The 26,725-nt window shown below is 41.6% G+C and overlaps 4 protein-coding genes and 1 pseudogene across 5 annotated transcripts; 1 reads left to right on the top strand and 4 right to left on the bottom strand.

Moving 5' to 3' along the window:
- Positions 1–2,566: 2,566 nt before the first annotated feature.
- Positions 2,567–3,011, bottom strand: LOC133448424 (histone H2B-like). Its single transcript, XM_061726935.1, has one exon. The coding sequence runs from the start codon at positions 3,005–3,007 to the stop codon at positions 2,633–2,635; it is 375 nt and encodes a 124-aa protein (XP_061582919.1). The 5' UTR covers positions 3,008–3,011; the 3' UTR covers positions 2,567–2,632.
- A 2,770-nt stretch (positions 3,012–5,781) lies between these two features.
- LOC133443144 (uncharacterized) lies at positions 5,782–20,763 on the bottom strand (annotated as a pseudogene).
- On the top strand, positions 12,771–13,456 carry LOC133448073 (histone H1-like). Of its 2 annotated transcripts, XM_061726524.1 has the most exons (2): positions 12,771–13,211; positions 13,248–13,456. In XM_061726524.1, exons 1-2 carry the CDS (start codon positions 12,771–12,773, stop codon positions 13,368–13,370), a joined length of 564 nt encoding a protein of 187 aa, XP_061582508.1. In that variant the 3' UTR covers positions 13,371–13,456. The 2 variants fall into 2 exon arrangements, with proteins under 2 accessions (XP_061582508.1, XP_061582506.1); XM_061726522.1 differs by having other exon boundaries at positions 12,771–13,456.
- LOC133448309 (histone H2A-like) lies at positions 15,881–16,594 on the bottom strand. The gene has a single exon (XM_061726714.1). It carries the CDS (start codon positions 16,586–16,588, stop codon positions 16,202–16,204), a length of 387 nt encoding a protein of 128 aa, XP_061582698.1. The 5' UTR covers positions 16,589–16,594; the 3' UTR covers positions 15,881–16,201.
- Positions 17,937–19,334, bottom strand: LOC133448400 (histone H2B-like). Its single transcript, XM_061726880.1, has one exon. It carries the CDS (start codon positions 19,328–19,330, stop codon positions 18,956–18,958), a length of 375 nt encoding a protein of 124 aa, XP_061582864.1. The 5' UTR covers positions 19,331–19,334; the 3' UTR covers positions 17,937–18,955.
- Positions 20,764–26,725: the final 5,962 nt, after the last annotated feature.

The following is a 26,725-nucleotide window of genomic DNA, read 5'->3' as shown; positions in this document are numbered from 1 at the left end:
AATGTATCCGTGTTGCTCTGATGGCTAACATATTCTGTGTTCTGGATAAAGTTTAAATAAAAACCTTTATCTACATATATTTACCTTTTTACCTAAATTAACTGTACTTACTACATTATTACTTATCTGTGGCTCATAAGCAGTTTCTTTTCCGAGCTGTTCTGTATCGTTTAAACTGAACAAAATAGCACGAAACACAACCGCTTACCCTCCTACTGATTTTAACTGGGACATTTTGCATTGAACGTAAACAGAAATGATTTTATATTTAATTTAGCTTTTCCACGGACCACCTGCAGTACCGTCACGGACCACTGGGTAAACGCAAATCATGGACATTTTCTAGTGGGTATACGGCGTAAACCTGCGTATCACATAGACTACACCACTGCTTCAAGCTATACCTCAATTCACTTGTTTTTAACCATGAAATATCTTTATTTTTGAATAAAACCCCTTTTTTGAGTCACTACCTTTCTAATGCACAATATGGGTCAAAAAAGACTCATATCCACTTGTTATTTTATTGTTATTTTATGTATGGCTGAGTGTTTGTATGATATACCTTTCATTATTCCATTTATGCAGTAAATGTCTGGATTTTATTGAGCATAAATACTCTTCATTTTTTGTTCTTACTTCTTACTTCATGAACCAACACAGCTTTTGTATCTCTACATCAAGTTTCCTCACACATTTTCCACACTGTTTGGTGACACCTGGAGACGTTTCAGACGCTTCACAGCGCAGCTTTCTGCATGATGACAAAGCCGTGGGTGACAGCACTCTGGGAGAAACCAGAGGGACGTTTCACTAAAGTAGGATTCAGAAATCCAGGATAAAAGATAAATCCAGGCTTCACATCTCGCCATCAGTTCATCCTGGATTCATCCATTTCACAAAGACCAAACCAGCAGGCGCGGCTTTGTTCAGCCAGGTGTCAGTAACTCAGGTAAATGCACATCTACAGTTTTCTTCAAGAGACCATGAGATCGATCACGGATTCACTGATTTTACAACAGATAAATTGCTTCACACCAAATGAGCAACATCTTTCGATGGAGGGTTATGAAGAAATAAAGCACAAACTAATAAAGAAAAGAAACACTGTTGCTGTTATAAAGGAGCAACAACGTCTGAACGCCTAAATAGCCTCAAACACACATTTTCTAACCACTACTCTTAAGTTACAATCATATCATTCATGGATCTACCAGACATTTGATCAGATTAACAACTTTAAAGTTGTTAACCTTCTTTGGTGGAAGTCTATAATGTAATGTGTGAATCTGACACATTATTAATCTGTTGGTTTTTTTTGGTGACACATTTTATCAATATTTATACAGGATTTGGCAACAGGTCCAGATTAAGTATAAGAACATTTTGCAGACTGGTAAGTATCTGGAAATACATGTTTACTACCCTGTACAAATGACTGGTCCTGATTTAGAAGGTGCTGCTCACAGATTTAATCCCTGTATTTATTTTAGCTGTTAAAAAAAGGCTCATGTGTCTGGCACAGGACTCATTTTTGACCCATGTTGTGCATCCGAAGGTTGAATAAAGTCTCATCGTTGGACGGATATCACTTTGCACAACGCCCAAGGCTATTCAGCACTTCTTAATGCCCCCTGGTGGTGTAACGCAGTAACTGTTTCTACTATAGTTTGAACACAAAATACAAGTGAAATAGTTCTTTTAAATGACTAAAACTCAACTAAAACCAATACAACAATTGTGCATACACACTTGGGTGTCACACCAAGCATACACTGTTCATTGTCAGAGTTTAAACAAAAAAAAACTATCAGACTCCTGATATTACATCAGTAATAAGTTTATTTAAAATAATTTTTCCCCTCACACATCCATACCCGCAGGAAATGTAATTTAGCTGTGTGGTTTCAGTACTGGTGTTGATGTGAAGCTGCTAGTCATTTAATGCTCTTAAACACCATAATCATTATCCTTTGTTACAGTAATTGTTCACAAACTGAATAAATCACATGCTCCAACCTCGCAAACAGTTTAGTCAAGCAGTCATTGGAGTTGAGACATTTTTAAGTAACTTAAAATTATATAAATGAATGCTGATGTTCAACAAACAAATAAACCATCTTACAATGTTTTTGAAAAACAAAAGTAATGAATTTTACTGTCTGGTACAATTATTTTAGTTGGAATCATTGAGCTCAACCATGTCAGAAGGTATTTGATGTGCTTTAACAATGCTGAATGGAATAAATGATTTCTGTCATGCATTACTTGCACCTTTGTAGATTTATAATTTTAGAGTTTATTCTTATACTGTTAAATTCTCTCTCATTAGTCAATGACTACAGAATTTCTTATTTCAACCCAAGTGGGTTATAGTTTATTATAGTTTCAGCACACGATCAATAAGATAACAGCCCAACCTGTTCATGCGTGGTGCATCACTCAAAAACTGTCCGTGTAGCAACTCTCCTGCAACGTAAAAAAATAGTTCTTATTGAATGTATATAAATAGCCAATTGTTATAAAACCCCAATATTTACTATTCATATTTAGTGGTTAAAAGGAAGTTTTATGCTCTGCAGATTGGGTGTGTGGCTCTGAAAAGAGCCGTTGGTTTGTATTGGGTGTTGGTCTACTTGGAGCTGGTGTACTTGGTGACGGCCTTGGTTCCCTCGGACACGGCGTGCTTGGCCAGCTCCCCGGGCAGCAGGAGGCGCACGGCGGTCTGGATCTCCCTGGAGGTGATGGTGGAGCGTTTGTTGTAGTGAGCCAGACGAGACGCTTCAGAGGCGATGCGCTCAAAGATGTCGTTGACGAACGAGTTCATGATGCCCATGGCCTTGGAGGAGATGCCGGTGTCGGGGTGGACCTGCTTCAGCACCTTGTACACGTAGATGGCGTAGCTCTCCTTCCTGCTCTTTCTCCTCTTCTTGCCGCCTTTCCCGGCGGTCTTGGTCACGGCTTTCTTGGAGCCCTTCTTGGGCGCGGACTTGGCGGGTTCAGGCATGTTTCCTTCTTCAGAAAAGAATGAACTGCTTCGGTCAGAGAGGCTGCTTTCATTCCCTCCACATGCAAAACAACAGCGCAGTCTCCCGTCTGTGATTGGTCCAGGGGCTCTGACGTCACGGATGGAGTCTGTCTTCATTTAAACTGGTGGGCGGCTCTCAGTGGAGAGAAAGAAGAGCGGGAAACTGCAGAAACCCTCTGTTTACAATCCAATATAATATAGCAAAATATTACATTGTTCTCTTAAATTTATGAAAAGAGGCAAAGATTGTGGTGTTTCAGATGAACTAGAGAGCGCTATGCCTTTCCAGTCGACACAACACTACTAAATTAAGTTGTTTTGTTTTCTTAAACTTCTCATGAAGTGTTGTTTTTTCTTTACATGTACAAAAATAAAATAAATCAAATCAAAAGTCAAATGTGATAGAAAACCTTCTATCACAGAGGAAATACGTGACTGAGTGAAGGAGTTAGAGCGGACCGGTAATTGAGCTGTCTGACGAGTGTGTGTGACTGAGAACGTCTTGTTTACTTCTCGTCGGTCGGGGTTTCATGTATTGAGTCCACGGTGTCGGGAACCGCCATAGACGACCACGGGTCAGCGTAAGTGGCACATAATGTACTGACATATTAGTTCTTGTTATAATTTCAGTGTTAAAGGCTGTTTATGAAGGTATATGTTATGTTACCCATGTAGAGGGGAGACAGAGCCGTGTGAGCTGCATCCAGATGCAGGATGAGGCTCTGAAACTACAAGTTAGAGTAAGTGAGCACATGATTTCGGGTTTTGAATGTACAAGTTCATTAAAGGTCATTTAAAAAGTATATTTTGCACTGAGATATTTAAGAATGTACATTAAAGTTAATTCATGGTGTTTATTAAATTATTTCATGAAGTTTACAGAGCTAAAACTTTATATGTACTGTAAAATGTGTCTGATAAGATGAGGAGAGTGGCTTAAAAAATGTATTCATGTTAATTAATTTATTTTATTTCCTGTTTACCTAGGAATAGGCCACTACTGTTTGTTAGTGTTTGGTTTTGATTTGTTTTTATTTTGTTTCATTGGTTTTGCTTATTTGAGACTGAGATATTCAGAGAGACAAGAAAGAACTTGTTTTATTTTTTTATTTGACTGTTAAGGCGGGAATATACTCTACGCAGGTGGCTGCGTATCCTGCGTACCCTGCAAACGTGTCTGTTCATGCTCCACTGCGTACCTCGCGCTGACCTCGCGTACCACCCGAGTAGAGCCTGTCATACCGATGGTGACCGATAGGGGGCAGTAAGCAGAGCAACAGTTGGAAAAGCTACTTATATTAAGTAGCAGAAGTAGTAGCAGCAGCAGCGGTAGCCGATTAGAAAAACAAACACTTTTACAGGACAATATTGGATGATGTAGGAGATTATAACATCGTGTGAATGTGTGTGAATGTGTATGAATGTTTGGTGGTGGTCAGAGGGGCCGTTTGGCGCGATATGGCAGCCACGCTTCCGTCAGTCTGCAGGGCAGCTGCGGCTACAAACGGAGCTACCGGGAGGATGTGTGTGAATGAATAATGATCTCTGTAAAGCTCTGGGTGCCTAGAAGGAGCTATATAAAACCACAGCATTATTATTATTATTACTCTTTATTAATTTGTATTACTTATTTATATTACTTTTTTACCCCCTTCCCTGTGTGTGTACTGCTGCTACGTGAGTTTCCCCGTTGAGGGAGTAATAAAGGACTATTTTATCTTATCTTATTATTATTGCTTATTATCAAAAGTGGATAGTCTTTCCAGACTAATTTATCCAGCATTCTCCTTACCCATCTCAACAAGAATGACAAAACAATAAATCCAGTTAATTTTAGGTTCATATGGAGAAGTAGATGTCAATATATAAGAAAGATTAACATGGTAAAAAAATGTATTGTTCCTAATATGATTCCAAGTCATTCATTCATTCATTTGCAAGTCATTCAATAGTATTTTTATTGAAAAACAGAGTATTTAAAATAAAATAAGTCCCGTCAATTGACTCCTGGCTCCCGGCACCGCTTCCTCCCGGCTCCGGGAGGCACCGAGGCTCGGCGCGTACCTCCGCCGGGGCTCGGCCGCCGGGGCTCCGCCGGGGGTCGGCCGGGGGTCGGCCGAGGCTCGGCGGCCGGGGCTCGGCATCCGCGGTACTCCCGGGGACTCTAGTCCCGCAGCACCAGTGAGTATTTTGACCGGAGAGATTATAAAATACCGGACTTCGGCATATTTTACCGGACAACGGAAACCCTGGGGGGAAGTTAAATATTGCATAAATATATGCACGGGGAACTTTCTCCAGGGGAGAGCAGCAGTGCCAGCCGGGATCAGACCGGGAACAGCGATACTAGCGGCCAGAGCGAGAACTGCAGGTCGCGTACGCGTTCAGTGTCTTTTTGAGAACGTGCACGTCGACGCGTCAAATGTACGCAGGATACGCGAGACGTGACGTCACGCGTATCCTGCGTCTCGCGTACGCGTTCTGAACTGCAAGTATAAACGCGGCTTTACAAAAAACATTTCTCTCAAAATTAGAAAATTAATGCTGTGCTCGTTTGAGGGCAGTCGGGGTAATAAAGATCCTACTAAAAATTATTTTTGTGTCCGGTCTCCTCCCTCATTGACCTGGCCACATAAATAAATAAAGTTTAAGTTTAAAGTGGTAGTTTGGTACATGAAAAAGGAAATATTGCACTTTAAAAAAGGTTGGTGGCCCTGAAAAGGGCCGTTTAATGTTTGATACGGTCAGATGGTTTAACCCCCGAATCCGTACAGGGTGCGTCCCTGTCTCTTGAGCGCGTACACCACATCCATGGCGGTCACCGTCTTCCTCTTTGCGTGCTCGGTGTAGGTGACGGCATCACGGATCACGTTCTCCAGGAAGACCTTCAGCACACCGCGGGTCTCCTCGTAGATCAGACCGGAGATACGCTTCACCCCCCCGCGGCGAGCCAGACGGCGGATGGCGGGTTTGGTGATTCCCTGGATGTTGTCACGGAGGACTTTACGGTGACGCTTAGCGCCTCCTTTACCGAGACCCTTTCCTCCTTTTCCTCGTCCGCTCATGTTGAATATGAAGTTAGTCAACAACTGAACTGGAACTACGTTGACCACGTTATTTAACTCCTTACTGAGGACGTGTTAGAGGACAAGGGCGGGCCTAATATTATTCTACTCATTAAAGGATGCTGATACCAGATCGGTCAGTGTGTTATAGCGCCACCTACTGGGACACAATAGTTAGTAACTTCATGTCTTTTTAAATCCTGATATGGCTGCGTTCAACAAATACAATTTTTGTTTATTTGTTATTATCTGGTACATTTGACGTTTGGAGTGGTCTTTCAAATGAACAAGTAAATGATTTTTATTAAGTTTCAAGCATTTCATTTCGAAAATCTATATCAATTTCCCATGAAGGAATGATTTATAGGAGGTATCATCAAGCTTTTGTCTTCTGGGTCTACTAAGTTAAAACCACCCAGGACTCCCAACCTGATCTGGTAGACGGGCATGTGACGTCACACACACGCAGACACACGCTGTGTGGATTGTCTGCTGTGATATCGGCTTTTCGACTACTTTCTGGACTTTTTTGGCTTACGATCTTGGATTCTGAACTTTGTCTGACTTTGGCATCTTTGGCTTAACCCCTGACTTGAAACATTTGGCATATGGAACACAGACAAATTTATAAGAATTGAGGAGAAACAGGTTGCGTAGCCGGTGAGTTGGATAGCTGCCAGCTAACAGCTGATCTGCCGGTGAACAGCTGATCGAGCTGTCAGTTGTTGCTGATTTAAACGGAGCAATATGGGGCCGAAAAAAACCCCCCTGACCCTGACGACGGAGGAGGTCGATGACATAAAAAAGTCACTTGACTTTCTCTCGGAAGAAGACGCAGCAGAAAAACATATTGGCGCTGGTTGTAGAGGTAAAGGTGCTCCGTATGCAAAATGCAGAGAAGGTCAAGCGGCTTGCCTACCTTGAAAGTCGGGTCGCGGACCTCGAGCAATACACCAGAATGAATGATATTGTCATAACTGGGCTACCAATTCAACCACAGTCATATGCGAGGGCGGTGACTGCAGGCAGCGAGGGGGAACCCGGGTGTGAGCTGGATGCGAGCTCAACCGAGCAACAGGTGGCTGCATTTCTGCAGTCAAAAGGTATTGCTATGGACTACAACCAGGTTGAAGCTTGCCACCCGCTACCCAGAAGAAACAACAATGACAAGCCGGCGGTAATACTGAGATTTGTCAACAAGAAGCACAAGGTTGCACTCCTAAAACAGGGCAAGATGCTTAAAGGCACAGATGTTTACATCAATGATCATCTGACTAAGACCAACGCTGACATCGCTAAGAAAGCACGTTACCTGAGGAGGATGACAAAAATCCAGAGCACAGAAACTGCAAGATATTCATCAAGCTTAATGGATCACCAGAAGAGGCCATGGTACTGATGGTGAGGAGCATAGAGGAACTGGAAAAGCTGGAAGGAGTATCCTCATGATAAGAAGAGACTGGAGAGGACTTGGAACGTAATGGAAGTAACAGCACAAACACAAACACAAATGCTCAGTGATAAAGCTCAACCTACATTAAGCAACAATGGACACATAACACAATGGATACAGGAACATGAACAACTGGAACTAACAACATTTGAATACAGTGAAAGCAGCACATTGGACATAGAACAGGATATCGATCCAGACAACAACTTCTTCTCCACCATAAACACCACATGCTATTACTACAACAATGATCAGTATAATGGGAACATTTATAGCAAAGGACAAACTATCTATAATTCACTTCAATAGTCGAAGTTTATATACAAACTTTAACAGCATCAGGGATTATCTGCACACATTTCAACAGCCATTTAACATAATTGCTATTTCTGAAACCTGGATTACCACTGAAAAGGGAACGGATTTTGAGATGGAGGGCTATGAATTTATATATAACAACAGACAGAGCAAAGGTGGGGGTGGTGTTGCAATATATGTGGATCTGAATTTGAATTTCAAGATGGTGGAGGCTCTGACACAGGTGGTGGACAGCCTTCTTGAATGTCTCACAATACAGATTTGTATAGAAAAAAATATATATATTATCATCAGTTGTATATATAGAGCTCCGGCATCTAGCATTGACAAGTTTGGGGAATGGATGCAAAGCATGGTAACAAAAATGGGCAACAAAAATATCTTCATTTGCGGGGATTATAATATTGACATACTAAACCCCAACAATCAGAAAAGTATAGAAGATTTTTTAAATTCAATGCATAGTTTGAGTCTCTTTCCTACAATCACTAGACCCAGTAGAATAACGTCTCATAGTGCCACTTTCATAGATAACATATGGAATAGAAAACAAGACAATAAGTGGGTTATTAATTAGTGATATCACTGACCACCTCCCAGTATTGACAGTATATGACAATAATTGTAGAATTGAATTAGGGGAGCATAAACAACATAGACGAATTAGGACAGAAGAGTCAATAGCTAATCTAAAACATGAATTAATGGAACAGGACTGGGATGAAATATATAATGAAGCAGATGTAAATAATGCATACAATGAATTTCTGACTACATTTACTTCATTATATGATAAGCACTGTCCCATTAGGGAATTAATAAAAAGACAGAACATAAGAACAGTCCATGGTTAACTAAAGGTTTAAGAAATGCCTGTAAAAAGAAAAACTTTCTCTACAGGAACTTCATAAAGCAAAGAACAGAAGAGGCAGAAGGTAAATATAAAAGATATAAGAATAAGTTAACTAATATTATAAGATTAAGCAAAAAAGAATATTATAAAAAGAAATTAGAGGATAATAAAAACAATATTAAGGGGATATGGAATATACTAAACAATATTATTAGAGATGGTGCTAAACAAAACAATTTACCTAAATACTTTGTTATAAATGATACTGAAAATTACAATATGGATGAGGTGGTAAGCAGTTTTAATCAGTTTTTTGTAAATGTGGGTCCTGAGCTAGCAAAAAACATTCCAAATCCAGGGCCAGAGGGAGACTACATGAATGACCTAATAGAAAGGAATCCCCACTCAATGTTTCTAAAAGCAGTTGAGGAAAACGAAATTATCAACATAGTAAAAAAATGTAAAAATAAAACATCTACAGACTACAATGGCATTGATATGTCATTAATTAAACAGGTCATTGAGGGGGTATCGAAGCCACTAGCGCACATCTGCAATTTGTCTTTTCTAACCGGTACATTTCCAAACCAGATGAAAATTTCTAAGATCATTCCGCTGTACAAAACTGGGAGCAAACACAACTTTACAAACTACAGACCTGTCTCAATACTGCCACAACTCTCAAAAATATTGGAAAAGCTTTTTAACAATAGAATGGATGCATTTTTGGAAAAACCCAAATTATTTTCAGAGCGCCAGTATGGGTTTAGGGTTAACAGATCAACATCACAGGCAATAATGGAATCAATCGAGGGAATCACGGATGCAATAGATGACAAAAAAATGCAATAGGAGTATTCATTGATCTCAAAAAAGCATTTGACACAATTAACCATAACATACTATTCAATAAACTGGAAAAATATGGGATAAGGGGACTGGTATTAGACTGGGTAAAAAGTTATTTGAAAGGACGGCAACAGTTTGTAAAGTTGGGTAATCACTGCTCTGGATTTCTGGACATTGTTTGTGGTGTCCCCCAGGGGTCAGTATTGGGCCCCAAATTGTTTATCCTGTATATTAATGACATTTGTAAAGTATCTAGGTGGTTAAAATTGGTCAATTTCGCAGATGACACCAATATTTTTTATTCGGGTGAAAACATTAAACAAGTGGAAACAGTTATAAACAAGGAAATGAAAAAACTAAAAATATGGTTTGACTGGAATAAATTATCATTAAATGTAAGTAAGACCAAGTTTATGTTATTTGGCAAATGCACAGTAAACACAAAGGTGCAAATAGAAATAGATGGGATTGAAATTGAAAGGGTGCACGAAAACAAATTTCTTGGGGTTACAGTAGATGACAGACTGAGTTGGAAACCACACATCAAACATGTACAGTCCAAAGTTTCAAAAAGCATTGCAGTCATACACAAAGCAAAACAACTACTGGATCACAATTCACTTCTCACACTTTACTGTCCACTGGTCTTGCCATATTTACATTACTGTGCTGAGATTTGGGGAAATAATTACAAAACTTCATTACAGTCACTTACCATCCTGCAGAAAAGAGCAATAAGGACTATTCATGAGGTCAAATACTTGGAACACACAAATCCACTTTTTATACAATCAAAATTACTGAAATTCACTGACATCATATCTTACCAAACAGCAATCATCATGTATAAAGCAAAAAACAGACAATTACCAGAAAATATCCAAAATGTATTCAGGAATCGGGAGGGAGGGTATCAGTTAAGAGGGAAACATAACTTCAAAATCTTAAACATACGAACAACCTTGAAAGGTTTCTGTATATCTATTACCGGTGTCAAGCTATGGAACAACCTAAGTGAGGAACTCAAACAAAGTCCAAACATCCAACAGTTCAAGAAAATGTACAAAAATATGTTGTTTAAAGGGTACGAAGGATAAAGTTGATGTATGATTATTGTTTATTATTCATTTGATATGGCATGGTGATGAGAGGCAGAGAAGCCTGTGTGTGTGTGTGTGTGTGTGTGTGTGTGTGTGTGTGTGTGTGTGTGTGTGTGTGTGTGTGTGTGTGTGTGTGTGTGTGTGTGTGTGTGTGTGTGTGTGTGTGTGTGTGTGTGTGTGTGTGTGTGTGTGTGTATGTATGTGTGGGTATATATATGTGTATATATGTATATGTGTGCATGTATGTGTAGGTATGTTTAGGTATGTGTGTATGTATATATATATATACAGTGTATATGTGTATGTATATATATATAAACAATATATATATATATATATATATATATATATATATATATATATATATATATATATATTTTTTTTTTTATTTTTTTTATTTTTATTTTTTTTTTTATTTTAGACAAAGGGGTGAGAGCTAATAAGCTATGCTTCTTCTCACTCCTTTTCGAATATGTCATTTATTTTCGGTTTTTCTATGCTTTATTATTTTGCTTCCTGGCATATTCGGAATAAACAGTACAAACAAACAAACAAACAAACCTGAACACCTGAATTTGAAACTGACCAATCATGTGGAATGAACTATGGCAATGCAGAAATCATACATTTGTAAAACAAAAGTATGACATTGAAAATATATAGAGATAAAACAATAACTCACAATGTAGGAAAAATAAAGAAAATAAAAAAAATAACAATTCTATGCATCTAGGTGAACATCAAGTAATTTTATACATTACTTGATCAATTGTATGTATTTCTACCATTACTTTTGAGCAGTGCTAAAAATTGGCCCAAATGTTTGTTATAACAATAAAATAAAATACCTCTTTGGAAACTGAGAGATTATTGATTGTTTTTTGTTTATGTTTCCGCTGGCAGATGTATTGATAATCCTCTGGAAACATTGAAAATATTATTGAAAAACCAGCACCGCAGGACAACAGTTGCAAGTTCACTTTTGATAACAGAATAAATGTTGTTTGCAGTTAAACTATGTTACATTTACACTATAAAAACACAAACCATTAACTGACTACATTTCTAACATTGTATTAGAAACACACAACTGCTTTGGACGTTGGTCACCATTTTTTCAACTACAAAAGTCACATACCGTCAGATTTACACACAAAACTTTAAGCTTACAGACTACACATCACGGGGATTCATATTAGCTTATAAACATCTGTAGTCACATAAAAGATAAGTAACTAACCTGGAAACATTGAAAATATTATTAAAAAATCAGTGACGCAGGACAACAGTTGATCATTCTCCATTAAACTGGATAATGAGCCCAACGTCGATTGCGCCAGTGGATTTATGAATTGAATACAATACATACCAGCGTATGAAATGTTTTAAGATGAGCTTCATGTCAAACAGTTCTTGATATGTTTAACTTCAACATCTATAAGTGCAAGTTCAGGATTTTAAAGTTACAAAAATGAAAACAGAAAAAAAACGTTTGTTTTGAAGTAAAGTATACTTAAAAAGAAGTTGCAGAAAACAACTCTGATAGTGATAATATTGTAGTAATCAGCATAAACCTGACAGGAAGTCGCCGCCACAAGAGCCTCCTCCATCAGTGTGTTTGCTGCTGCCACATTATCTTCACTTTAACGAAACATTAAGGTCAACTGATGTTTGTTGTTGTTTTTGTTCATCGAACAAACATATGATTCAGCTAGAAATGTGTTTTTCTCGGAAACTTTGTGTATTTTAAAGCATTTTAGGAGATAAAGAAGAGGGGAAAGTTGCTGATCGGCCCCGAGCTCCGCGGTGACGCCACGAAGTTTTAAACCCCCACAAACAAACTGCGGAGAACATCGGACTTCCAGAGTATCTGGACACGAAGAGAAACTAGTCCGCTGTCAGCTTCTCCTCTGTCAGCCTGAAACGACGCTCCAACACTGATTTTTGACCCGTTAAAGGACGAGGAGAAAACACAAGTGGGACTCCGCCGACTGCACACGGGAGCGGCGCTGCGGGTTGAGTCTCCACGGTTCTCATGGTGTGTTTAAGTTCCGTCGGAGCTCCGGCTTCTCATCATTAGCAGTGACTCTCGCAGCAGCTCGACATGGCAGAAGTAGCTCCAGCTCCAGCTCCGGCTCCGGCCAAAGCCGCCAAGAAGAAGGTGTCCAAGCCGAAGAAGGCCGGCCCCAGCGCGGCAGAGCTCATCGTGAAGGCCGTGGCCGCGTCCAAGGAGCGCAGCGGCGTGTCCGCCGCCGCCGTCAAGAAAGCTCTGGCCGCCGGAGGATACGACGTGGACAAGAACAAAGCCCGCGTCAACACCGCCATCAAGAGCCTGGTGACCAAGGGGACCCTGGTCCAGACCAAGGGGACCGGGGCCTCCGGCTCCTTCAAGATGAGCAAGAACACTGACACGAAGGCCAAAGCTCCCGTGAAGAAAGCGCCTCCTAAAGCCAAGAAGCCCGCCGCCAAGAAACCCGCAGCAGCGAAGAAGGTGAAGAGCGCAGCAGCCAAGAAACCAGCAGCGGCCAAGAAGAGCCCCAAGAAGGTCAAGAAGCCCGCAGCAGTCAAGAAGACGGCCAAGAGCCCCAAGAAGGTCGCCAAAAGCCCAAAGAAGGTGGTGAAGAAGGCACTCGCAGCCAAGAAGTCCCCCGCCAAGAAGGTGGCCAAGCCCAAAGCCAAGAAGGCAGCACCCAAGAAGAAGTGAAGCATCACTGCTGGATAAAATTAAAAAGGCTCTTTTAAGAGCCACCACCTCATCCTGAGAGTTCTTTTCCTATCAGTTTGGTTTTTTCAACAATACATTGCACCTTTAATATATTAAGTGTACATTCAAGGGAACATAACTATTTTATTTTACATAAAAGTAAAATGACAGTTTCAAAGAATTTACAAGAACCAGGTTTCAACCCATTTCTCTTTTATTTGTAGTTGACTTTTTAATCCACTACATTTCAGAGTATTTTAATCAATAATTCACTCATGGACTTCAGCATTTTTTAATGTGGCTTATTACTCATTATTCATTACTGTAATCACATTCAAGCTGCCTCGATTTATTTTGATTTCATGGCTGTAGAATTGCCATATGTGCAAAGAATCAGTGCTCCTGCCCATTCCTTTCCCAAGATAACTTTCAATATCTGGCAGTTATTCAATATTACTGTGTGTTCTAACTGTTTAACAGATAAGGACACTTTTTGCAGTATCTTAGTATTTAAAGAGTATCAGTATTTTAAGAGCCACCACATCTTCCTTAAAAGGCAAATTGTGTCACATAAGAAATATTGTTTTCTTATAAGAAAATATTGTGGTACTCATGCAACTGAGAATTTGTTATTGATTACAGTTTTATAAGTTCAAGTCAGTTATGTATCCTGTCAGTTGTCATTTGGTTTGCAACGCTGATATTTCCTGTTCTTTCTTGATTACAGTTCAAGTCATACAATTGAAACAGTCAATCAGTGTCTCTTGAGCACTTTGAATCAAATTTAGTCATTTTCTACTTTTGAAATGTTTTGATAAAAAAAAAAAATTGTAGAACAACTTTTATTTAACCCAAATGTCAGTGTACAGCAGCACAGCAATGGAAACCTACTGGATTAGTACATGATGTCTGTAGAGGGGAAAAAAAAACGTTTTGGTATGGCAGTGGTATAAAAACAGATAAATATAAACATGAAAATAATGTTCTTCACCATTGTTCATCCTCCAATTATTAATAAATTCCACTAAACTCAAATGAATGTACAATTTTCATGATTATTGTGAGTTATCTTTTTTCATGTGAAATTTACAGAATTTAAAACTTGAAAATGTCTTTTGTTACATAAATATGTAAAATAAAGGACTGAAAGATGGAAGATGCAGGGAATGTAGGTTAGATAAGTACAAAGAAAATTATACACTAAGGCATTTTTAAGATCTTATACTGCTCATATCAGGTGTAATTAATTATAATGGCGGAAGTGCTGTACTATTAATTGAGGGAATCATGTTGTGCTTTGTGACAATGTAGCAACTATTAATGAGATTGAAGGAAGCAGCTCTTTAGTGGTGATGTTGGTGGCTCTTAAAAGAGCCGTTGTGGGTTAGAGGGGAGACGGTCTAAGCTCTCTCCCCGCGGATGCGGCGGGCCAGCTGGATGTCTTTGGGCATGATGGTGACCCTCTTGGCGTGGATGGCGCACAGGTTGGTGTCCTCGAACAGCCCCACCAGGTAAGCCTCGCTGGCCTCCTGCAGGGCCATGACGGCGGAGCTCTGGAAGCGCAGGTCGGTCTTGAAGTCCTGAGCGATTTCTCTCACCAGCCGCTGGAAGGGCAGCTTGCGGATCAGCAGCTCCGTGGACTTCTGGTAGCGGCGGATCTCCCTCAGAGCCACGGTACCGGGCCTGTAGCGGTGAGGCTTCTTCACTCCGCCGGTGGCCGGGGCGCTCTTCCGGGCGGCCTTGGTGGCCAGCTGCTTCCTGGGGGCTTTGCCTCCGGTGGACTTACGAGCGGTCTGCTTGGTTCTGGCCATGGCGACTGGTTCTGGATCAGGACAGTAATGCTGGGAGAAGCGAGACTCGCTGCTCTTAAAGTGTGTGACTCGGTGACGCGGTCCAGACCTCCGCTCCTGATTGGTGGATTCTGCTCTGCAGCCCCGCCCCGCCCCGGGAGCGAGCTCGCGCCTCAATGTGCGCCGTTTATTGGATAGAATCTTTTCAAAACTCCCGCCTAGTCCGGAGCCCCGCCCCCTGCTGGCTCTCTGTCCCGGTTGTGTAAGTTAGTTAATGTATTTATCTATTTTAGTTATTAGTTTATTTACTCCAATCACTAAAAACCACCCCCCAGTAGCTGGGCAGTTATAGTGTGTATACTGGTAAGGAAAAACGATTGTGTACTTTTTTGGAGTACGTGTTAGAGGTCAGGGACGGGTATTCTCCGCCTTAATGGATGTTGTATGTGTGTGTTAGCGACATCTACTGAAATATCGGTAGTAATATATTTTATCATTTCCTTTTATCAGTTCCGATTTCAAAAAGAGCAATTACGTATTTCCACATTAGATTAACAGACAGACTTTTGGATTTAAACAGGTCACTACTAAGTTTCTGAAGCAACACCAGTGAACACATTTTCCTTTATAGAGAAAGTAAATCATTTCACAAACATGCTATTTATGCTATATGTATATATATTTAATTACCTCTGAAAATCAGTTATTACAGAGCCTCACTTCAACCAGCAGACAACCGATGAACTAGTTAGTGCTATAATACAAAATGTTAAAATGTTTCTTTTTTAAACAATCTGCTCTCAGTCATCTCACATCTCTAGATGTATTTATTGGTCGTTTCTTCTGAGACAGTTTAGTTTCCAGAACAGATGTTACTGATCCATAGAACCTGTCATTTTGCAGACGCTTTTATCTAAAGCGACTTCAATGTGAGAGAACAAAAGCACAAAATTACATAGTAATTGTTAAACGGTAATCGTGTCTCTGAGAGGAGTGTGTGGCTCTTAAAAGAGCCGTTGTGTTTCGGGTTCAGCAGCAGCTTTACTTGGCCTTGGCGGCCTTCTCGGTCTTCTTGGGCAGCAGCACCGCCTGGATGTTGGGCAGCACGCCGCCCTGAGCGATGGTGACCCCCCCCAGCAGCTTGTTGAGCTCCTCGTCGTTGCGGACAGCCAGCTGCAGGTGACGGGGGATGATGCGGGTCTTCTTGTTGTCGCGGGCAGCGTTTCCAGCCAGCTCCAGGATCTCAGCGGTCAGATACTCCAGCACAGCCGCCAGGTAGACGGGGGCGCCGGCACCGACGCGCTGAGCGTAGTTGCCTTTACGCAGCAGTCTGTGGACACGACCCACTGGGAACTGCAGTCCTGCACGGGAGGAGCGGGTCTTGGCCTTCGCTCTGGCTTTCCCTCCGGTCTTTCCGCGGCCGCTCATGTTGATAATGTCTGTATGGAACTGGTGTCAAGAGAAACTGTGTCTCCAGCAGCGGAAAACCTCGTTAAATACCGGAGAGCGCGGGACGAGTCCTGCCGCACCAATCAGGACAGAGAGAAACGAGGGGGGAGTTTTGAAGAGATTCTATCCAATAAACAGCGAGCATTGGAGCTCCTGGGGGCGGGGCCTCGCTGCAGAGCAGAATCCACCAATCAGGAGCAGCGGAGGTCTGAATCGCGTCACCGAGTCACACACTTTGGATTAGAGTAACTAAACTAATTTATACGGTTAACTAATCAACAGTAAAATTCATCATGTTTAGAAAATAAAAGACCTGAGTCTTGCTTGGTTTCCATTCTATGAGAAGAAAAGTTGTGGATATAGCCTTATTTTTTGTTTTTTGTTTTAAATATAACTGCTTGGTTATCTTGAATGTGGAAGTGTATGCTATATAGGTCAGAACTGACAGTCTCCTATGTAAATAAAGATATATTAATCACAATTTTTAAATTGTGAAACATTTTTCTCTCTTGAAAATGTTAAAGGAAACTTCCTCCCATCCCACCTTCTATGAGGTCCAGTGGAAAAGAATCAAAACTGGATTACAAGATTGTTTTGCTGTGCCAAATCCTCCAAAGTTTTAATTACATTGCATAAAATGAATAGAAACATACTGGGAAAAGGTGGCCATGTTGACATAAGTAGTTTCTTAATGAATGGATCAATAAACATGCGTTTAATGAAAAGAAAGAACTAAACTAAGACTGATGTGGAGATGTGGGGGCTTCTGTGTTTGCTGGTTGAACCCAATACGACACAGCAAATATACCATATACGGTACCAGCAAAGATTAGACTGGTTGTGATGGGCAGGTGAAGCTTCAGGAAGCTTTTAAGTCTTTCATCCGTTCACTCCAGGGCCAAACGTCCTGAAGCTTACCTGTGCAGAACCGGGTCAGGCAGTAGCTGCTGCTGTATCGCCGCCGCGAGGCCGTCTGTGTGCACGCGTGTATTTACACATCCTAAACCATACCTGTCAAGTTTTGGATTTAAAAATAAGGGACATTTTCCACTGCCAGCAATCCCTCCATCCCAACAGAGGTCCAGTTTGTTACATTTTGAGACAGGTTTATAAGAAATCTAAAATAACGACCTGTCAAACATCTACAAACTACAATGATGTGCTCATAGCCTGATAGGCCGACTTTTGTTGACACTGAAATGCTGTGGACATTCTTTTTCCTATAATAGAGCCTTAATGAAAACACAAAAGGGAATTAAAGCACATTTATTTATTTTAAATATTCTCAATTAATATACACATTGATTGTCTTCAAGTGAAACACTTAATTTTTTAATTTGTCATTTTAAGTCATGTGGCGCTCTGCCCCATCTTGCTCCTCTTTAAGGAAGTAAATTTGGTATCCCACTTTAAGAGATATTTAAACAAAGTCTTTGCTTTGTCGGCACTAGCCTTCTCTGGTTACATCCATCCATCTCTGAGTTGTTGCCACTAACCTCGCCAGAACCAAACTACAGCAGGGGGCAGTTCTCACGTGGCCGGTTACAATTCAGTTAGGAGAGGCAGAGGAATGATCTTTAAAAATATTATAAAACGAGAAGTTACTAATACGGGAGGACGGTGGGAAAGAGGTAAAATACAGTAGTTTCCCGGCCAAAACGGGAGATTTGACAGGTATCCTAAACACACATTTAAATTAGACTCAGAGGGAACAAAGTCCAACCTCGCAAACAGTTTAATCAAGCGGTCATTGGAGTTGAGTCATTTTTAAGTAACTTAAAATTATACAAATTAATGCTGATGTTCAACAAATAAACCATCTTACAATTTATTTGAAAAAAAAAAAGTAATGTATTTTACTGTCTGGTACAATTATTTTAATTAGAATCATTCAGCTCAACCATGTCAGAAGGTATTTGATGTGCTTTAACAATGCTGAATGGAATAAATGATTTCTGTCATGCATTACTTGCACCTTTGTGGATTTATAATTTTAGAGTTTATTCTTAACCCTGTTACAATTCTGTCTTTCATGCATCAATGACTACATAATTTCTTATTTCAACCCATGTGGGTTATAGTTTATTATAGTTTTAGCACACGAGTCAATAAGATAACAGCCCAACCTGTTCATGCGTGGTGCATCACTCAAAAACTGTCCGTGTAGCAACTCTCCTGCAATGTAAAATAACAGTTCCAATGAACGTATATGTAAACAATAGCAAATTGTTACAAACCCCAGACCAATGATTATTTACTATTCATGTTATGTTGCTGGAAGTTTCATGCTCTGCAGATTGGGTGTGTGGCTCTTAAAAGAGCCGTTGGTTTGCGTTGGGTGTTGGTCTACTTGGAGCTGGTGTACTTGGTGACGGCCTTGGTTCCCTCGGACACGGCGTGCTTGGCCAGCTCCCCGGGCAGCAGGAGGCGCACGGCGGTCTGGATCTCCCTGGAGGTGATGGTGGAGCGTTTGTTGTAGTGAGCCAGACGAGACGCTTCAGAGGCGATGCGCTCAAAGATGTCGTTGACGAACGAGTTCATGATGCCCATGGCCTTGGAGGAGATGCCGGTGTCGGGGTGGACCTGCTTCAGCACCTTGTACACGTAGATGGCGTAGCTCTCCTTCCTGCTCTTTCTCCTCTTCTTGCCGCCTTTCCCGGCGGTCTTGGTCACGGCTTTCTTGGAGCCCTTCTTGGGCGCGGACTTGGCGGGTTCAGGCATGTTTCCTTCTTCACAAAAGAATGAGCTACTTCGGTCAGAGAGGCTGATTTTATGTAGCTGCAGGCAAACCGCGCTGCGCCGTCGCTCCTCTGTGATTGGTCGAGACTCCGCTGGTTGTTCAGCATGTCGGTGATTGGACGGCGGCAGACGGGGAGGTGACGCAGCACAGCCGCTGTCGAAGCTGCTGCTTTTAACACACCTAGTATGTTTATCTTATATGTATTTTATTCACAATACTTTAATAGTGTGTTCCGTCTTCTGTTTTGCAACTTTATTTGTCCCACGCTGCACGTATTTTCTTTACGGTTCTCTCTGGAGCAGCTGGTATCGACACACAACCGACCGTTACGTTACAGCCTCTTTTCTTCTCCTTTCCCGCTACTCAGTGACGTAAACTCTCATTGCGTGGACAAAGAAAATACATTAAATCAATGAATAAAATACTCAGTATTTTTATCCAACACTTGAAAAACTATAATAATCTAAATGAAATATTTCCAGGATACAACACCTGCACCCCTTCCTAATTATTTTATACTGTATTTACTCTCATTTGACTTTTATTAATTTTTCAGTTTTATGTAATGTTTGGACCATTACATCAGAGCAGTTTCTATTTTAATGACATCGTGCTCCTAACGTAGATCAGTAAACAGTAAATACTTTAATCAGCAGATGTAAAGCGCCAGACTGAACAGGATGTGGAGAAAGTGGAGCTGGACTGAAATGACCCAGCGGTGTTTGGTTGACTGTCATTCTTATCACACTTGGTGCTAAACTCATCGTATCCAGGGACTGCTGGTTCAAACGAGAGAGTCAGTCATGGTTTGTGGAGTTGGACTCGCTGCTGCAGGACCAGTATCTTTCTACCTGCTTGGCCTAAGTGGTGAAGTTACACAAGTGCTGCCAGTGAGCACTTGGAAAGGAACAAAGTTTGTATGTTTATAGTGCGGCCAGAGGATGTCATTTAATGTGTTTGATGTTTATTATAGATCATCATATTCCGATGTAATAAATATTAAAAAGTATAAAGTATTAAGTAAAGCGGTATATGAGCCCTTATGGTTGTAGTGGGTGGCCCTGAAAAGGGCCGTTGATTGGTTGATAGATGGTTTAACCCCCGAATCCGTACAGGGTGCGTCCCTGTCTCTTGAGCGCGTACACCACATCCATGGCGGTCACCGTCTTCCTCTTTGCGTGCTCGGTGTAGGTGACGGCATCACGGATCACGTTCTCCAGGAAGACCTTCAGCACACCGCGGGTCTCCTCGTAGATCAGACCGGAGATACGCTTCACCCCCCCCGCGGCGAGCCAGACGGCGGATGGCGGGTTTGGTGATTCCCTGGATGTTGTCACGGAGGACTTTACGGTGACGCTTAGCGCCTCCTTTACCGAGACCCTTTCCTCCTTTTCCTCGTCCGCTCATGTTGAATATGAAGTTAGTCAACAACTGAGCTGGAACTACTTTGACCACGTTATTTACCTCCTTACTGAGGACGTGTTTGAAGACAAGGGCGGGCCTAATGTTCTTCTACTCATTAAAGGATGCTGATACCAGATCGTTCTGTGTTATAGCGCCACTTACTGGGACACAATAGTTAGTAACTTATTGTCTTTTTAAATCCTGGGGGGATTTAACAAACACTGAGTTAAAGTCTCATCTTGAGGTTACTTGAACCCATGACGACTAAACCCGCTCAGTTGGTTCCAACACACCGGTTATGAATTAACTCAACTAACCCAGAGTTGTGCGAGTTCCCGGTGAATCTATAAAGACATCATCTATCGAGGGTTGAAAAATGGAGCAAGTCCTCCTGATCAAACCGTGACGCTTAGCGCCTCCTTTACCGAGACCCATTCCTCCTTTTCCTCGTCCGCTCATGTTTGCTGCTAGATTCTACTGATCAATGTGGCCAGCAGTCAGCAACTGTTGGTTATATCTGCTTTCGGAGGACGTGTTAGAGGACAGACGGACATTTGTTCTTCTGTGGATGTTTATTGGTTGGAAATGGCTTCTTTGCGCAGTAGCACCATCTCTTGGACAGGAGCAGAATCAGCTTCGTTTTCATGTCCTGAGTTAAAAATAGCTGAAAAGCTCCACTGGGCAGGATATATGAATGTAAATCAAACTTTTACTAGAGATAAGCTAATCACACAAGATAAAACTTCAAACTTAAAAATAAATGTCAGGGTATGCACACTAGAATGACAGAGTGGGTTTTTTTGGTGGAGATGGCACTGATTAAAGATGCGCTGGAGATTCTGCAGGCCCTGTCACTTCTCCTTCAGAGGAGAGACCAGCAGCAGTCCATGCTGATACTGAGCTGGCCACTGAGCGCACTGAGGTCAATGAGGAAAGCCTACGGTGTGAACACAAAATGCATGAGGGAGGAATTTGAACAATTTCCACATTCAAGGAGGTCAGTGTGTCTCAGCCAGGTGATGGGGGCCGTCGCAAGGCGGAGGTGTTTCGCGAGTGATTTTTGTCTCCCTGGCTGACAACATTGAGCGCAGGCTGCATGACAGCGGGGTCGTCTCTGCCGCCGCTGCTCTAAGTCCATCAAACTGGCCATCTGATGAAGACGAGCGCATCCTCACGGCGATGAAAAACTCTTGCTGTTGAGGCCGCAAACAGTTCCAGACACATGAAGGAGTTCTATGAGTTAAAGTGTCACGGTGTCATAGGAGAGAGCAAAGTTCTCCCTGCTGTCTCCAATCCTAGTGTCCACAGCCGAGTGTGAGAGAGCTTTCAGTGCCATGAACCACGTTCTTACAGAAGGCAGAAACAGAATGAATGTGTCCACACTGAACAATCTACTATTCATCTCTGTAAATGGACCAGATGTTGCTCCTTCCCGGCCCGCAGATTGGGGGAGATGTGGTTGACGCAGGGACACCACGCTGCTATTGAAAACCAACCGGAAAACAGAAAAAGGCTGAAGTGTGTTAAGTTATCAGAGCTGTTTTAGTCTGACGGTCAGACTCTGACATGTACCCGATTAACCACAAAAAACAAATACAAAAAAAAACTAAAACATTTTGACAGCACATTAATGTTTTCTGTTAAACTGATATTGAGAAAGAATTAAAAAAAATATGTATTTTGTTTATTTATTTTTATTTGGCACATTTAAAAACAATATTAGGAGAAAGTATTTCTGCAAATGCAGTGGTTCAGTTCATGTTCAAAATAGGCCTACCGCCTACGTTATGTAGCTTAAGTGTAAGGTTTACACAAGAAACAAGTTTTCATATAGCCTATACTGTTGGCCCGCTGTTGTGTGGTCATTTTTCTGAATAAAAATGTTTCTCAAAATGATCCCCCCTCTGGTTTTTTCACAAATCGCACCCTGGTTACATGCACATCTATATTGAGCTATTGGCAGTAATGTAGCTAAGGATTAAACTGGAGGTCCTCTTCCTCTTCTGCTGCTGTGTTGTTGTCAGGCCGTGACTGGTGTTATTCTGCCGTCTTGTCACTCCCAGAAGGGGGAGTCCCGGGCAGTCAGTGGCTCAGATAAGCGTGGGTTTCAAGAACTCCAGTTCGACCACAGCCCAACCAAGGTATATGCATGGATTTTAAAACCTTGACATCAGTGGGACTAAGGCAACAATTTGACTTTCTCTTAGTGCATGTAAATGTCTTTCTCTGTGCTGTGCTTCAATGTTTCACATTAGCGTTTTAGTCCAATCACAGAATCAGGGTTTCATGTCTTAATAAAGTATGTCTGATCAGTCTGTCAAAGAAGACTGGTGGAGGACACATTTACTTTTACGCACACCTACGCACAAAACAATTACACCTGCTTCAAGATTAATATGCACGTATTTTGGCAACAAGCTTTTGTCAATTAAGACACTGCACATATATGCAGACAGTTGTAAGATAAACAGATGAAAATAAAATAAACAGATAAAATGCAACACTGAAACAAACTGTCTTATAGACTAAAACATTCTGCTCCAGAATGGATGTATAGTCTAATGTTTTCATTGATACCTGCGCTGTCAAAACATCAAACCACACACTTGAGTTGAACTCCATCCGTCCATCTATACATCCGTCTGTCCGTCCGTCCATCCATCTGTTCATCCATCTGTTCATCCATCCATCCGTCCATCCACCCATCCACCCATCCACCCATCCACCCATCCGTCCATCTATACATCCGTCTGTCCGTCCGTCCATCTGTAGCTAATGGCCATGTTGAAAAAAAAAGTGAGCTTAGCACACTTGTTTTCCCGAAACCGTTACGACAATTACTCTAATGGTAACAGTTAGTTGTATTTGGAGAGGTAAAACAAATGAAGCTGTGATCCTTTTCCGGTGATTTCATTGATACAATTTGTAATTAAAATTAACACCTCACACCCACAGTCAAGGAACCAGACACCCACAGTCAAGGAAGCTGGGCGATGATTTGTGGTTGTCTTGTAGGTACAGCACCTCATTGGCATTGAGCAGACCATGAGTCCCTCTGTATACCCGGGTATTCCAACAGCTAAAGCGTTGTATAATTGGCCTTCGGCGGGAGGGTCCCCCCTTATGAGCCTGGTCCTGCTCAAGGTTTCTTCCCTCCTAAAGGGGAGTTTTTCCTTGCCCCTGTTTGGCTTAAGGCTTTTCTCCCACTATGGGAGTTTTTACCTGCCATTGTTTATGTAATAATTGCTTGGGGGTTTATGTTTATGTTTATGTTTATGTTTATGTTCATGTTCTGGATCTCTGGAAAGCGTCTAGAGATAACATCTGTTGTATTAGATTAATAAAATTGAATTGAATTGAATTGAAATGACACAGGCTACAGAACAAATGAATAAAATATAAATTAAAAATCTTGGTTTGACAATCACCTCATAAAAGTCGGGGCCCAATAGAAATAGTGTGGTGACCTGGAGACAGCTGTACATACATGAATGCCCTAAACCTCGAGCAACTGACGAAGGGGCCAACCTTCCCCCACCCTGACAGGAGACGTTGATAAACCCCAGAGGAAGCAACTTCCTTCCTAGTTACTGCTGCTAAAGGTGATTCTACAAACTAAAGAGTCATGGAGGTATTTAGTATTGACAACATGATTTTTTTCACTTTCAGGCCTAATTTATGTTAAATACGTTAAATTAATTAGGGCCTGAGCACTGACAGTGCGAAGGCCCTATTGTATCTGTAGGAATTTTTTTTTTTTCTCGTTTTTTTTCTCGTTATTTTTATTTTTCGGATTAAATGAGGGCCTATTTGCCCCCTAAACTTTGCATTAATGGGCGTGGCCTAATGGCTCAACAGCGCCCCCTAGAAAACTTTGTGCCTCAAGCCCCACAATATGGTTTGACGTACATGCACGAAAATCGGTACACACTTGTATCATGTCACAACTTAAAAGAAAAGTCTCTTGGCGCCATGGCCGAAACCCAACAGGAAGTCGGCCATTTTGAATTAATCGTGTAATTTTGGCGCAATGTATGCCATTTCTTCGGCCATTTCTTCGCTTGAACCATAACGTGCACCCAGGTATGTTATACGTCAAATGTGCGTCTCCATCCTGCGACGATGGGCATTACTTTTCTCAGTCAAAAGCGTTACCGTGGCGACGATAGACGCCAAAAAGCGTGCCCCCCTTTCATCTGATTGGTTTGACTTTTGAATGGTTTGACATAAAAAGTCGTGGGTGGTGTCATTGGACTCAGTTTTGACTCCTTCACCTTCACGACCAAGCAGAACATAAAATCAAGAATGGAGATTCTGAACTGGTCAGTAAATGCTATTGACAAGATTTTTTCTACACGGCGTGCTGGGACAGGGGAACCGGCCTGTCCAGATGGGACATTCTTGGCGGGATACACTATGGATAGCTGGAATAAATGGAAAGTAGTGTGTCTTGGGGTGCTGGATATGGAAGACGTGGAGGACGTCTATATATTCACGGGCATGACGGTGGGCCTGGTGATCCTAGGGCTTGGCGGGGTCTGGATGCTACAAAAGTTGAGAAAAGTGAGAGCTGATCAGGCAAAGCTGCTCTCTGGCCTCGCTGACATCCAGGGGAGACTGACCAGTGTATGGTCGGATGTGTCCAAAGCTCGGGAGGAGATGAAGTCAGTACGAGCGGAGGGGGCAAAGGCTGTGGCGGCTAGAGAGCCAGAGGACAGCGACTAATCAAAATCTGCATTGACACACGCACCTCCATTGCAAAGTGGATTGCATGCAAAAAGAGGCTTGGACATAAAAATAACTGAACAGTGGACACAGTAGTAAATCACAGGAACGGTGATCAGGATGAGTGGACTGGACACGTGTACAAACATACATGCTATCTGGACTGTGAAGGATGAAATTAGACAAATTGCTATGTGGTAAACTATGTATCTTACTGAATTCTGTTGTTGATGTGATCATGAATCTTACATAGAACGGGGCGGGACTTTGATAAGCGTCAGCTTCTCCCGTACCCTTTTCGTCATGTGCTGAGTATGCAATGTATAATGTTCTGGAGATGAAATGTGTCTATATAAACATGCCGAAATAAACGAAATAATAATAATTGGTGCAAATTAGCCCCGCCCCTTCTTCTGATTGGTCGATATTTGATAGTTCCTATTTTCTGCCACAACCTTTGAATGGTTTGACATAAAGAGTCATGGGTGGTGTCATCGGACTTAGTTTTGAGTCCTTGACCTTTATTGGTGAAAATTGCACGCGCGAGGGCCCGTTCATCGCTGCTTGCAGCTTTAATTTGATTTGCTGTTGTTTGTGTAGCTACTATAAAATGCACTTCAATCATATGATTTGTATGCGTTTGCATATATGTACAAAGGAGTACAAACTTTCTACAAGGCCATATGAGGGGAGTCCCGCCAGGTGTAAGCGCTTCTCTTTGCAGTGTGTTTACCAGGCCACAGTTCCTCCCACCGGGAGTCCGCCACACTGATCCCTCACAAACAGGGACACCAAGATAATGGGCCTCAGATATTAGAACCTGGGGGAGGGGGGTTCTGCATCCAGTGTGCTCTGAGCTTTTATAGGCATTTTTTAGAAATTCAGTCTTCATTTTTGCATGCTTCCTGTTGGTAATAACATTGAGTCCTGATTCCGTTGGGCTCTTCCTCAAGTAGGCCATTTACATGCTGACTGCTAGACTATTTACTACGGTGTTACTGATCTGACAAAGATATTATACAATATATAACTAAAACAGTACCACGCCCTACAAATAAAGATGCAGTAACTTGTATGGTTATTAGCTGGGTGTACAATTATTAGCTGATCTGAATTTACACTTAATAACATTTTGTTTGTGTCCCATCCCAAAGGCAAAAAGAGAATTTCCTAACCAACTGCATCAATCACAGCAAAACTAAACAGATCAGAGAATCAGATCCTGGTTGGAATAGACTTGAACTATT

This window comes from Cololabis saira, chromosome 1, assembly GCF_033807715.1.
Source record: "Cololabis saira isolate AMF1-May2022 chromosome 1, fColSai1.1, whole genome shotgun sequence".
NCBI classification, from domain to species: Eukaryota; Metazoa; Chordata; class Actinopteri; order Beloniformes; family Belonidae; genus Cololabis; species Cololabis saira.
This window is presented reverse-complemented; position numbering and strand designations above follow the sequence as displayed.

Bases quoted from the DNA above. Each gene is read 5' to 3' on its own strand.
- LOC133448424 (XM_061726935.1), bottom strand. From the start codon at position 3,007: ATGCCTGAACCCGCCAAGTCCGCGCCCAAGAAGGGCTCCAAGAAAGCC.
- LOC133448073 (XM_061726522.1), top strand. From the start codon at position 12,771: ATGGCAGAAGTAGCTCCAGCTCCAGCTCCGGCTCCGGCCAAAGCCGCC.
- LOC133448309 (XM_061726714.1), bottom strand. From the start codon at position 16,588: ATGAGCGGCCGCGGAAAGACCGGAGGGAAAGCCAGAGCGAAGGCCAAG.
- LOC133448400 (XM_061726880.1), bottom strand. From the start codon at position 19,330: ATGCCTGAACCCGCCAAGTCCGCGCCCAAGAAGGGCTCCAAGAAAGCC.